The 12,293-nt window shown below is 51.4% G+C and overlaps 1 protein-coding gene across 3 annotated transcripts; it reads right to left on the bottom strand.

Moving 5' to 3' along the window:
- Nucleotides 1-4,233: 4,233 nt before the first annotated feature.
- On the bottom strand, nucleotides 4,234-11,716 carry GHRL (ghrelin and obestatin prepropeptide). Of its 3 annotated transcripts, XM_028518876.2 has the most exons (4): nucleotides 8,520-8,696; nucleotides 8,182-8,295; nucleotides 5,119-5,227; nucleotides 4,234-4,399 (listed from the first exon to the last, which is right to left on the bottom strand). In XM_028518876.2, exons 1-4 carry the CDS (start codon nucleotides 8,682-8,684, stop codon nucleotides 4,380-4,382), a joined length of 408 nt encoding a protein of 135 aa, XP_028374677.2. In that variant the 5' UTR covers nucleotides 8,685-8,696; the 3' UTR covers nucleotides 4,234-4,379. The 3 variants fall into 3 exon arrangements, with proteins under 3 accessions (XP_028374677.2, XP_035886711.1, XP_035886710.1); XM_036030818.1 differs by lacking the exons at nucleotides 4,234-4,399; nucleotides 8,520-8,696 and adding an exon at nucleotides 11,175-11,716 and having other exon boundaries at nucleotides 5,063-5,227; nucleotides 8,182-8,293; XM_036030817.1 differs by lacking the exon at nucleotides 4,234-4,399 and having other exon boundaries at nucleotides 5,063-5,227; nucleotides 8,520-8,697.
- Between the last annotated feature and the right edge of the window lie 577 nt (nucleotides 11,717-12,293).

Raw genomic sequence — 12,293 nt, 5'->3', positions numbered from 1 at the left:
CTAAGTGGCTTGTTGTGAAAGTTAACCGAAATTAATTACATATAAGTATTTAAAACAATGCCTGGTGCACAGCAGGAATACAATAAGTGATGGCTGTTAGAATATTTGAATGCTACTAAGTGCCAGGTGTTCTTTTTAAAAAATATATTTTATTGATTATACTATTACAGTTGTCGCATTCCCCCTGCCTCCGTTATTCCCTTCTGCCCTGCACCCCCACTCTCACACTCATTCCTCCCTGCCTCGTTAGTTCATGTCCACGCGTTGTGTTTATAAGTTCTTTGGCTTCTGCATTTCTTATACTGTTCTTAACTTCCTGCTGTCTTTTTTTTTCTACGTACCATTTATGCTACTTATTTCCTGTACCTTTTCCCCCATTCTCCTCCCCGCTGATAACTTCCATGTGGTCTCCATTTCTGTGAATCTTCCTGTTCTAGTTGTTTGCTTTGTTTGTTTGTTTTTAGATTTGGTTGATAGTTGTGAGTTTGTTGTCATTGTACTGTTCATAGTTCTGATCATCTTTTTCTTAGATAAGTCCCTTTAATATTTCATATACTGAGGGCTTGGTGATGATGAACTCCTTTAACTTCACCTTAGCTGGGAAGGACTTTATCTGCCCTTCCAGTCTAAATGATAGTTTTGCTGGATAGAGTAATCTTAGATGTAGGTCCTTGCCTTTCATGACTTGAAATACTTCTTTCCAGCCCCTTCTTGCCTGCAAGGTTTCTTTTGAGAAATCAGTTGATAGTTTTATGGGAACTCCTTCATAGGTAACTGTCTCCTCTTGCTGCTTTTAAGATTCTCTCCTTATCTTTAATCTTGGGTAATTATGATGTGCCTTGGTGTGTTCCTCCTTAGGTCCAGCTTCTTGGGGCTTTCTGAGCTTCCTGAATTTCCTGGAAGTTTATTTCCTTTGCCAGATTGGGGAAGTTCTCCTTCATTATTTTTTCAATAAGTTTTCCACTTGTTGTTCTTCCTCTTCTCCTGGCACCACTGTGATTTGGATCTTGGGACATTTAAAGTTGTCCTGGAGGTTCCTAAGCCTCCCCTCATTTTTTTGAATTCTTGTTTCTTCATTTTGTTCTGGTTGAATGTTTATTTCTTCCTTCTGTTGCAAATTGTTGATTTGAGTCCCAGTTTCCTTCTCTTCACTGTTGGTTCCCTGGACATTTTCCTTTATTTCACTTCTTCCTCTATTTTGGGAACATACTCAACCAATTCTGTAAGCATCCTGATTACCAGTGTTTTGAACTGTGCATCTGATAGGTTGTCTCACTGCTTATCACTTACTTCTATTTTTGGAGCTTTGATCTGTTCTTTCATTTGGGCCATTTTTTTTTTTTTTTTAAATCTTGGCACACCTGTTACGTAGTAAGGGGCAGAGCCTTAGGTATTCCCCAGGGCAGGGCAACCCAGGTCCCTGGGTTGTGGTGCTGTAAGTGGGGGAGGTGCCTGAGAGGGTACAGTGCTGCTTGCTCGGCTCTTGGGTGGTGGTTTTCAGTCACTTCCTCCACTACCCACAAGCAAATCAGGCCCTTCTTGTGCTGATTCCCCGGCGGGTGGGTTTGTGTACGTTCTAGGACCCTATGGGTCTCTCCAGTGAACTCTCCTGTGAGGCTGGGAGTTTCTCCTGCAGCTGTAACCCCATAGGTTTTTTCACTCAGAGGTTTTGAGCCTTTATTTCCCCACCCTGGAACCCTGGGTTGTGTGGTTTGTCTTGCTACCAGTTGTTCCATATCTGCACAGAAATGTGGGACTGCCCTGTCCACCAGCTGCTGCCTTGCTGTGAGTCCTCTCCACATCAGCTGCCTGTTTCCACCTCTGCTACTGGTCTGGATGAATGTTTCTTTTTTAACACCTCAGTTGTTAGACTTCCATACAGTTTGATATTCTGGCAGTTCTGGTTGTTTTTTGTTTTTAAATTTGTTGTCTTTGTTTTGGTTGTACAAGGAGGCAAAGTATATCTAGCTATGCCTCCATCTTGGCTGGAAGGTCAACATCTGTTTGAATGAAGGATGCAGGTGAGTGGGAGAGGATGCTTGTGAGACCTTCAAGAGAGGAATAAGTCTTTGGTTTTTGGTGGGGAGTGAAGCATTAGGTGACCAGCATTCCTTCCAGGGCCTCACACCCATTCTCTTCAAGCCCCTCTCCAGCCCCATCCACGACTGCTGCTTCACCAGGCCAGCAGCTTGTTTCCTGGACCAGTTTGATCACACATGAGCCTTCAGTCCTCCTCTGGAGCTACAAAGAGGGCTGTGGGCATGGTTCATGGAGACTAGGGTTGTGCCCTGCTAAATGATAGAGCTAGTTAATCTCCGGCACAGCATGTGAATCTAGGCTTCAGTGCTAGGGGACTGGGTCATAGGAGCTGGCTCTCTGAGGGCTGTGGAAGGTCATTTCCCTCCACTTCTATTTCTTCCACTTTATCCACTTCACATGCTCTCTAATACCTTAAATTCCTTTAGTGGTGATAACATGTTTCAATCTGTGATCATTACTGAGGAAGATGCTTTTGGAAACAAGGATCTGGAGACTGAAGTCACTGTGTAGTCTTATAATCCGGTGTCCTGTTGTCTTGAGAGATGGAAGAGAGAGAGTGTGTTGTCTGTCGTTTGCCCAGCAGATGGAGGTGGAGTTGACAACAGAGCCGGGACTGAGGTGATGGGAAGAAGGTGAGAGGGTGAACAGGACACCCTTTTCGTGTGTTCTCAGTTCTGTTGAGGGTTGCACCTGGCCAGGTATGGGTTTTTGTAAGTTATATGACAGCCGACACCTGTTCTATGCCAGGATCTATCCGTGCAGCGTGCTGTGCTGCCCAAATGGGATCCTGTTGTCTTTAAGCCACTTTACGTAAGCCTGAGGATCTTGTGAAAGTGTGGATCCTAATATAGGAGGGCAGCAGTGGGGCCCGAGAAGTTGCCAGATGGTGGTGCCAGTCCACAGACCACATGCAGTTCCCTGATGAGCATGGGTAGTTGGGTTTCCGTGTGCCTATTGAGTGTGATCAGTGATTAGTGCCCAGAGGCCTGTGTCTTGAGTGCCTGCTGGCCAGAATTTTACTCAAGGACACATTTGACTCCCAGATTCCTCTGTGATAGAGGTTTTCCAGAGTATGGATGTTACCCCACCTCTCTGCAGAGGAGTGTCCTACATGTTGCTAGTAGGGGTTCATATGTCTGACTGGGTGGGTTGGTAGTGCTTCCCTTTAGGGCCTCCTTGTTTACTTTTTATGTCTCTTAATGATTCACCCACCCATTGTCACCAGCTCTCAGAAATCAGTTTGCATGTTCATGCTAAAGTGTAAATGACTGAAAAGTAATATTCCTCCTAGGAAGGCTGGTGTGTTCACTGGAATTAAATTATGGACCTTAAGGATCAAGGCTCACCCTGGCTGGTGTGGCTCAGTGGATTGAGCACAAGCCTGCGAACCAAATGGTTGCCAGTTCAATTCCTAGTCAGAGCACATGCCTGGGTTGCAGGCCATGTACCCAGTTGGAGGTGTGTGGGAGGCAACCACACATTAAATCTCTCCCTCTCTCCCTCCCTTCTGTGCTGTCTAAAATAAATAAAGTCTTGGGGGGAAAAAAGGATCAAGGCCCATTTCAGCTGTGAGCTGGAGTTGGAAATGTTTTGGAACTCCTACCTGGCCTCAGTGAAGTAACGAAGGCAGTAACCTGCCTTGCCTGTAGGAGGCGGTATCTACTTGGCCAGGCTTCTCAATAGTGGACATGGAGGAAGGAGGAGGAGTCATTTCAGACCTACCCAGCAGCGTGGCTCCTATCTCCATTGTTAGCACCCGCTACCACCTGTAACTTTAGGCTCATGCTTCGGCATTCCCAGAGTTCTGTTCTGATCTTGAATGTTAGTTGAGTGGGTCTGAGCTCTGATAACATCACCTGCAATTTCTGTCCACACAGTCCTTGATAAATTCTCACTACAACTTGGAACTCAGAAAGCTTGATGTCTTTTTTTTTCCCTTTCCTTTCTCCCTCCCCTCCTCTTCTCTCCTTCCCTTCTTTTTCTCTTTCTCTCTTTCTTCCTGTCGCCCACTCTGCCATACATACCCCGATAGTCTACTTGTGTGAATTGGTCTAGTTTGGTTTTCTAAACATGTACACCTGCCTTGCTACGTATCCTCCTTTTCTCTTTACATTGACTAAGACCAAGAAAAACATTTTTTATTTTCAGTGAAATGTGAAATTTTCCTCTTTGGTAAAATAATTCTCATTTTGCACATTTAGCACACAATTGAATATTTATTTAGCCCCTAAGCTAGTATCACCCAGAGCTGGGAGTTGTAGGAGCAACCTAAAAGCCAGGTGAACGCTTCCAAGGGTGGGAGGGAAACAAAGATGAGGGCCGGTCTTGTGGATGGCCAGTCACTTGTCTGCTGGGGCCTCTGAAAAGCAAGACGCCAAGTCAGAATTCTGAGTCTGCTGTCTGGCCTTTCTTCCACGATGGTGACTACTGAGGTGTGTGCTGCGGTGGGGGAGGCACTGGACTGTGGCTTGGACGGGTCACCTGAGAGCTCTGAGTCTTGGGCTCCTTATCTGCACCAAAGGGTGAGTGCAGTTCTCTGTGTACCTCATGTGGTGTGGGGGGGCATGTTTTGCAGGTTGTAGGGTGCTTCCAAAGGCAGCACTTTGCCTTGATCAGGAAGAAGTTGGGTGGTATCTTTTTAAGAGGCAAGAGGGGATTCAAATCAAAATCAAAACAACTTTGCTTAGCTGGCTTCTGAGCTCATTCTGAATGCAATTGTAGCACTAAATCCTTTTGTTTGTGGTATAAAACTATTATGGTGCTCTAACACCAAATTTTATACTCATAGTGGCTGTTAGCTCCATTCTATGGTTAAGGAAATTTGGGTTTATGGGGCTCCAAAGCTCACTCTTGGGACATAGTTCCCCGTTTGAATACAAAAACTCTGCTCAGCTGCCTCTGAGCCACTCACAAATACCGGCCCAGTCCACTCTCCTGCTGATATTTGGGAATGAAAAATTAGAAGCCCTTTTTGAGAGGCAGAATCAGGGAAGAAAACTCTTGTGCTGCCCAGAATGTGGGCTCACATTTGGCACTCTCGGGGGACTCTGAATGGACTTGACTCGGGCAAGGACTTACCATCGGCCTCTTCCCAAAACATGTCCTGAAGAAACTTCCCCAGGGCCTGGCCATGCCGACGGTCCTGAGCCCCTGACAGCTTGATTCCAACATCAAAGGGGGTGTCAAACTAGGAGGAGATCAGGGAGGACCCAGGAAGTGTCAGGTGTGAGCCCCACTCCTGCCCCAAACACCTCCATCCCAAGGAAGCCTGGGCTCTCGGGGTCTCAGCAGGGGGGCAGGGTGGGAGGCGGGCCTGCAGGCCCAGCGAGCACCAGTGGGGGACAGCTCAGCTACTGTCTTCTTCGGCCTGTTCTTGCTGCCCCCACCCCATCTTCAGGAGACTTCCTTGTACTCCCTTCCTTGACCTCTAAGGAAGTTGCTGCTAAGAACTGTGGGGTTCCCTAGACCCAGCCCTACCCCCACCCCACCTGGCAGTTTTAGAAGACATACTGTTGAATTTCAGGCCCTGGCAGGGAGATTTGGGGGGCAGTGGGCCCACCTGGCATGCATGGCACACGTCTAGATGATGTTTCTCTCCCCACCGCTCCCTTCCTAGGTATTCTTTTCAACGCACAGGCCTCTTGGTTCTGTGCAAAGTCTGTTCTGATCTTGAATGTCAGTTGAGTGGGTCTGAGCTCTGATAATATCACCTGCAATTTCTGTGCAAAGTCAGACAGGAAGCTGACCTTTTCCTAGAAAGGTGCTCTAAGACCTTTCTTGTTTCTCTGCCTCCATTTGCTTCCTTCCACTGGAAGAGCGCTCTGTGTTCTCTACTTGCTCGGCATTCTCTGAGACCGTCTTTCTCTCCACTCACCCAGCAGCTGCCTCGGTCCCTGCCGTCTGGTCCCTGACATGTCTGCACGTCTCCGTGAACCAGTGGAGGAATCTTGGGGCCGGGACAAACCCTTGATGATTAGTTCTGCCCACTGCCCTCCAGACGGGAGGTGTTATCCCCACAGTCAGATAAAGCAGCTGAGTTAAATGACTTGTCTGAAGCCTCAGAGGAGTTGGTGGCCAACACTAGACTGCAGGAGTCTCAGCCCACCAGCCCCAGACCCTCTTTGAGCCGCAGGGTGGGTGCGGCAGGGCCAGTGGGAGCCCTGCCCTGTGTCAGGCCGGGGCCGAGTGCCTTCCTCTGCTGTGTCGAGTCCTTGGTATCTCCCACCAGGCAGGCACCACTGTTATTCCTGTTGTACAGATGAGCAAACATGCTCAGAGAAATTAAACAAAACAGAACTGCAAATAGCTGTTTGTTCCTTTAAAACAATCTACCTTCCCTACTTGTCTCCACTGTGAAGGTGGAGTAAGTGGGGAAGGGCGTGGCTGAGTTTTGGGGGAACTTGGACTCTCCTGTAACCTCCCTTCAGTAAAGATTCATTTCTTGTCCACCCCTGTCGCCAGTGCGGGGTGGTCAGATGACCTGAGCAGGCTTCTTAGGAACCACAGAGCACCGATCCAGGGACCTGCTGCTGGAACTGGGTGGCGACTACTGGGTGGGAGATGAACTTCAGGCGACCTGACGGGGCTCCCTTCGCCTGCCTTGGTGCCTCATCTGTTCAGTGTGTGTGTGTGAGGGGTGGGGGGGGCACGGGCAGGTCTTGGTTTGAAAAGTCTGCTAGCTCTGAAACTCGATTTTAGGGGGAAAGTCAGGGAGGGTGCTGCGATGGGAGAGGTGGGACCCTAGGACCGGAGGGGCCTGGGGAGGGTGCCCAGAGCTCCTCCACCAGGGTTGCAGGCCTCCCGCCCCACCCGCCTCCGGCAGCCTTGGCACCTCCCAGACATTTCAGGCTTCTGGTTCCTCCGTGGCTGGCCAGCCGTCAAGGAGACGAAACTTCCAGCTGTCTCTGCCCCTCCTTGAGTCAGTAGCCACTGAAACCTCGTCCCCACCTGGGCCGATTTAGAGTTACTCTGGCTGGGGTGAGTACCAGCCTGCAGGAGCTGGCCATCTCACGAGGAAAATTACCTGGCTTCAGTTCAGGAATTTGCAGGCCATTGAGTGGGAATGTGATAGGTTGGGGACCTCACAGGTGTGTGGAGGAAGTACCTGAGAACACTCAAGTATGGGTGAGGGTCAGATAGCATGGGTTGGGGAGTTCCTCCTGATGGGGAAGAGGCTGATGGGTAGAGAAAGGCCGTGGCAGGGCACACTTCAGCTTCTGTCAGGCCAGAGGGGATGAGAGAGAGCCACTGTCCACCCTGTTTGCCAGAGCAGTAAGGACGAGGAGAGGGCTTGGGGACGGAGGTCAGTCCTGACCTCGAGTCCCACCTCTGCCACACACTGGCTGTGGCACCGCAGGCAAGTGAGCCCACTGTCTGAGCGTCTGCTCCTCCTCTGTACAATGAGGGCAATGATATCAGCCCTCAGCAGCACAGTAACTGCCATTACTATGTACCACTCCCGGGGAATTCTGGTTTCTCTGAAGGGAGGTGACTGCCCACGAACCATGCACAGCCGGCCTTCCAGGAAGGTTACCTGGGTAACCCTGTAAACCCCCTTTACTGTCTCTCTCGTGGTCCTCCTTTTATCTCTAGACAATTTCCTTGTCCTGTGCAAGATTTGTCACAGCTCAAACAAGCCTGACTGGCCTGCCCTCATCTGTGGCTGGACCTCCGTGGGTGCTGGCTACCAGAGCCCGGCCAATAGGTAGCTCGCAGCCCAGGGTGCAGTCGGGGTGCACCCCAGCCCCAGGTAAGGCCTGAGAGGCCCCTGAGCCAACCAGAACGTCTCCTGTGGGTAAACACCTTCAGTCTATGACCAGCTGTGTCTTCTGTTTCTCTCTGGGCACCCCGTTTGCTACACCCTTTGAGGCCATCTGGCACCTCTAGCGCCCCCTTCTCTCTGCTCCTGGCTCCTTGCACATTCCCATTCTGTTGTAGTGAAACCACTTCTTCCAGCCGTTCCCTTCTTCATGGGCAGAGACCTCGTACAGTGCAGCCCAGTGCAGACTCAACTGCTTTCACGTTATTTTACATTTCTCGAGTGGCTGGTATGTGGGCCCCTGTTCATGCCATCTCCCGCAGCCCTCCCCTTCCCTCGTGCCCTCCCCCGCCACACAAGCATAAAACTACAAAGGAACCAACCCGAATTTCCAGCTCATCCTCTGCCCCTTCTGCCGGAGTTCCATCTTCTGGGCGGAGCCAGGCCTCGAGCCCTCGGGGCTGCAGTTTGGCTGGTGGCTTCTTGGACTCCTTTCTCTGCTGGAGAAAGGAGGTGTTTCCCTGAGGGCCCTATGCTCCCATGTCCTTCCAGAAGCAGAAACATGGGCCTGTAGCCAGACCCAGGGTCCTTTGTGCTGTCGGAGAAGGCTGCTGCCCAGGGAGGATGAGCCCCTGCTCAGGTCACCCAACGGCTGCTGTGTGGAAGGGCTAGGATAAGATGCCCCAATCAGAATGTGGGGCTTTGTGGAGAGGCGTCTCACCTGCACTTTCTGGTGTTCAGGGCTCCGGAAGCTGGCGCCAGCCATGACCAGGTCCATGCAGAGTACACTGAGGAGCAGCAGGCTGCAGGTGGTTCCTAGGGAGGGCATGGCCTCAGCTGGGTTGGGACAGATGGGCCTGAAGGAGAGAGGGTCCCCGGGCAGCATACCGTCCCTTCCCATCCACTCCCCTCCCCTCCCTTCCCATCCACTCCCCTCCCCTGCCTTCCCCTCCCCTCCCTGTGCCTCAGCACTCATAAGGAGCCTAGCAGGAAGGGTGAGGGACTTTGACCTGGGATGGCAGCCCTGCCCACCTCCCCAAGGTAGGTGTGAACTCAGGATGTGCAAGTGTCATCCAGGACTGTGGGTTGAGGGCAGAACACGGCAGTGGGATTCCCCATGTTCTTTGTCCCAGCCCTCCAGGGGCTTGTGTCAAGTTCCTGACCAGGGGTGATGAAGCTGAACTGCAAGTTCCCCAGGAAACATGGGGGGATTGGGGCAGCTCCAAAGCCCAGCTGTGTCTGTGCAGCCTGGTTGCCCCAGGTCATGCAACTGTCCCTTTGTTCAGATGGGCTTGTGAATGGCCAATAAGTTAAACCCATAAGTGAACCCAGAGAGGGGGAGAGGGGGAGTGCCTACCTGGAGTTCCTGGTGGAGGTGGTGCCTGGTGGCAGGCCGGCTGGTCCTTATATAGGAAGCTCTGTGTTTGTTTTAAACCTGCAACCTCCTATCAGGGCAGCCAAGCTTCCAGGTGCGGATTTACATTCCTGGGGTCCTCTGGGTGGAAATCAACAATGGGGGTCAAATGCCCTGTGAGAGATTCTTGGGTTGGCATGGGGTGCCATCTGCTGTAGCTGTCCCCAGATGGGCCTGGGCCTGGTTTAGGTGGGAGGGAGGGGATGGTTCGAGGGTCCAGGCCGGCCGTGCTGCTCTGTGACCTCACCTTACTCTCCTTTCTGAAACCCCCTTCCTCCCTGGATAGAATGAGGTTCTCGTCACTAGATTTTGAAGAGCTCTCTAGTCCTGACACCTGCTGTTCTGTGACCAGTGCTGCTCTGGCTCCCACAAACCTCTGGAGCACAAGGGGAGCCTGGCTCCTGTAATTCTCCCGCCTCCCTGGTGGGGGAAGTCCCATTTTCCAGATGAGGACACTGTTGGGAGGGGCGATGGCTTGAGCTCCCAACCACCTGACACCTGAGGAGCAGGGGTAGGGATCACTTTAATCAGTGGCTAAACTCCAGCCATTCCTTCTGGGTGATGCATGATGACTCTGCTTGGCTTGATGTTTCTTATGTGCGGGCTTCCCGCCCCTCCCCCAGCCAGGTCCGAGAGGGAGACAGAAGAGCTGTGGCCTACTACTGGCCCAGGTAACTGCTCATAAATTGATTGGCCTAAGGTAGATCACTAATAATCCCCCTCACGTCAGGACTGCCTTTCGGAGTGGCTTTAAGGATTAAATGACTTGATACATGTGGGAATCTTTTATGACCTGTAAGGTATCGTGCACATGACAACTGTTTTTGTATTGGGCCCACAGGGCTTGCAAGCATGTGCCATGGTCATCCATTCTTGAATGGAGTATTAATTAACATTGTGGAGGATTTCTCACCTGTCCACGAGTGCTTCATCTGATTGGATGCCCGAGCAGTGGCTCCTAAGGGCTGAGTTGTCTGTACCCAAGTCCCAGCGTTTCAGAGGAGGAACTCACTTCGGGCTGGGGCTCTGTGCAGAGGCAGATGGTGGAAATGGGGCAGGGCTGTGACGGGAGGGCATCACCACGAGCAGAGTGGCGTGAGCAAAGCGGGCAAACAGAGGGCACGGGCGTGGAGTGTTTGGCGCAGCAGTGAGAAGGCTGGGTGGCTTGGAGGATGCTGGCAGTGGCAGGACCGGGTCGTAAGGAGAGGCCTGCAAGGCAGTTCACCGTCAGGTTACAGACCGCTGTGAGAGCTGCTGGCACAAGGAGTTTGGGCTTATGGGCAGGACAAAGACCACTGAAGGTTCTTGAACAGAGTGACAGAACATAGGATAATGAGAGAGTTAGAAAGACCTTAAAGACTTGGGATGCTGAGACTTTTATTTCATGGAAAGAAAAACTAAATGCCAGCAGGCTGCACTTTCTCCACAGCCACGCAGCCGCCGACGGCTGTGATGCTGGGACACCCAACAGGAGGTTCCTGACTCCGCCCCAGGTCTCTCCACTTCCCGCTTCCACAGGGAACGCGGTGTCTGGGAAAGGCTGTGCTCCCCACGGGACGGGAGGCAGGCAGACATGGTCAGGATGCCGGGGCAGTAGAACAGCTGATCATCCAATGCCACTCGACTCGCAGATCGACTTCAGGGCCACTGGCCCCGTGTGCAGACTCCAGGGCCAGTGGAGGCTCAGGAGGGGCTGCCTAGCCCCTCAGGAGAATGAGGGGGACTAAGGACCCCCTGCTGAAAAGTGTCACCAGCTGCGGTGGGGGCTGGAGTAAACGTGTCACCAGGAGCCCTTCACCTTGTCAGCCACCTGAGCTTAGGCCTCTTGGCTGTGGGCCGGAAAGGCTGATGGTGAAGAAGGGTGGGGAGAAGCCTAAGCCCTCAGAGAAGACCCCCACCAAAAGGAAGAAAAATACCCCAAACCCCAACTATGGTGACCAGGCACCTACTGAGCCATGAAGCCTCTGCTTACTGTGGAGCCTGGAGGTCTGCAGAGGCAGGAGCTGCAGTGTTGATCTTAGATAACACGACCAGCAAGCAGACACCCACACACTCGGGGTTATCTTTGGGAAACAGAGAGGTGGCCTGTGTGATGGAAAGAACCCCCCCCCACACCCCGCCCTGGCCCCCAACCACATACCACAGTGGAGGCCGGTGCAGGAGGAAGGAAGATCTGATGGATGGCGGAACCACAGAGGGAGGAGGGTGGGGGCACCCCGACAGCCCCTCTCTGCCCACTCCCAGTTGTGGGATGAGGACGGACCCAGGGTGGGAGGTGCACACAGATCTGGACCAGGGAGAGTCCTGAGGAAGACAGCAGACTTGGGGAAAGTACCAGCTTTCCCCGGCTCACTTCTTCCTCCTTTCTGAGCATGGGTGATACCAAGGCCCCGTGGCACCTGCCTGCACCTGTAGCCTCCTCAGAACTTAGTAGGTGCTCAGTATGATGCTTCCTCTGGATTGCTTGCTGGTTGGTCATTTTCTTTTCTTTTTGGAAAAAAAAAGATTTTATTTTTTAGAGAGAAGGGAAGGGAGGGAGAAAGACTGGGAGAGAAACATCAGTTGCCTCTTGCATGCCCCCAACTGGGGACCTGCTCCACAACCCAGGCACATGCCCTGACCAGGAATCAAACCTTTTAGGTTGCAGGTGCTCAAGCCACTGAACCACACCAGTCAGGTCGTTTTCTTTCCATTGCAGGGTGTTGAGGGCCTCCCTTAATGAATGAATGGGAAGCACTCACAGTTGCTACTTAATTGCTGTACATCACTAGTGTCTGAGAACAAATTGTCTTTATACTTTCCACGATAATTTCATTTGTACTGGTAATTAGCTGGCATAGCAAGCACTTTTTTTCATCAATTAGGCTAAACCTTGGTCTGAATGAGGCAGATTCTGGGGTTGTAGAGGTGTTATTTTTTGAGATAGGGCTTTTCAGTGTGCTCTCTTTTTTTCTCCTAGTTCTGGCATTCATAACTTCTAGATCAGCATTGTTCAACAGAAATACCATGTCAGTCTCAAATAAGAGTCTCATGTAATTTTATTTCTTATTTTTAAAATATTTTATTTGCTTATTTTTAGAG

This window comes from Phyllostomus discolor, chromosome 7 (assembly GCF_004126475.2).
Source record: "Phyllostomus discolor isolate MPI-MPIP mPhyDis1 chromosome 7, mPhyDis1.pri.v3, whole genome shotgun sequence".
NCBI lineage: Eukaryota > Metazoa > Chordata > Mammalia > Chiroptera > Phyllostomidae > Phyllostomus > Phyllostomus discolor.
The sequence above is the reverse complement of the archived record's forward strand: the minus strand, read 5'-3'. Positions and strand labels throughout refer to the sequence as shown.

Excerpts from the sequence above, each read along its gene's own strand:
- GHRL (XM_036030818.1), bottom strand. The coding sequence starts at position 11,350 with ATGTGGTTGGGGGCCAGGGCGGGGTGTGGGGGGGGGTTCTTTCCATCA. Across the intron at positions 8,294-11,174 it reads AGGCTCCACAGTAAGCAGAG|AAAGGAGTCCAAGAAGCCAC; the intron begins GCTTCATGGCTC and ends TCTCCAGCAGAG. Across the intron at positions 5,228-8,181 it reads AGGATGAGCTGGAAATTCGG|TTTGACACCCCCTTTGATGT; the intron begins GTTGGTTCCTTT and ends ATCTCCTCCTAG.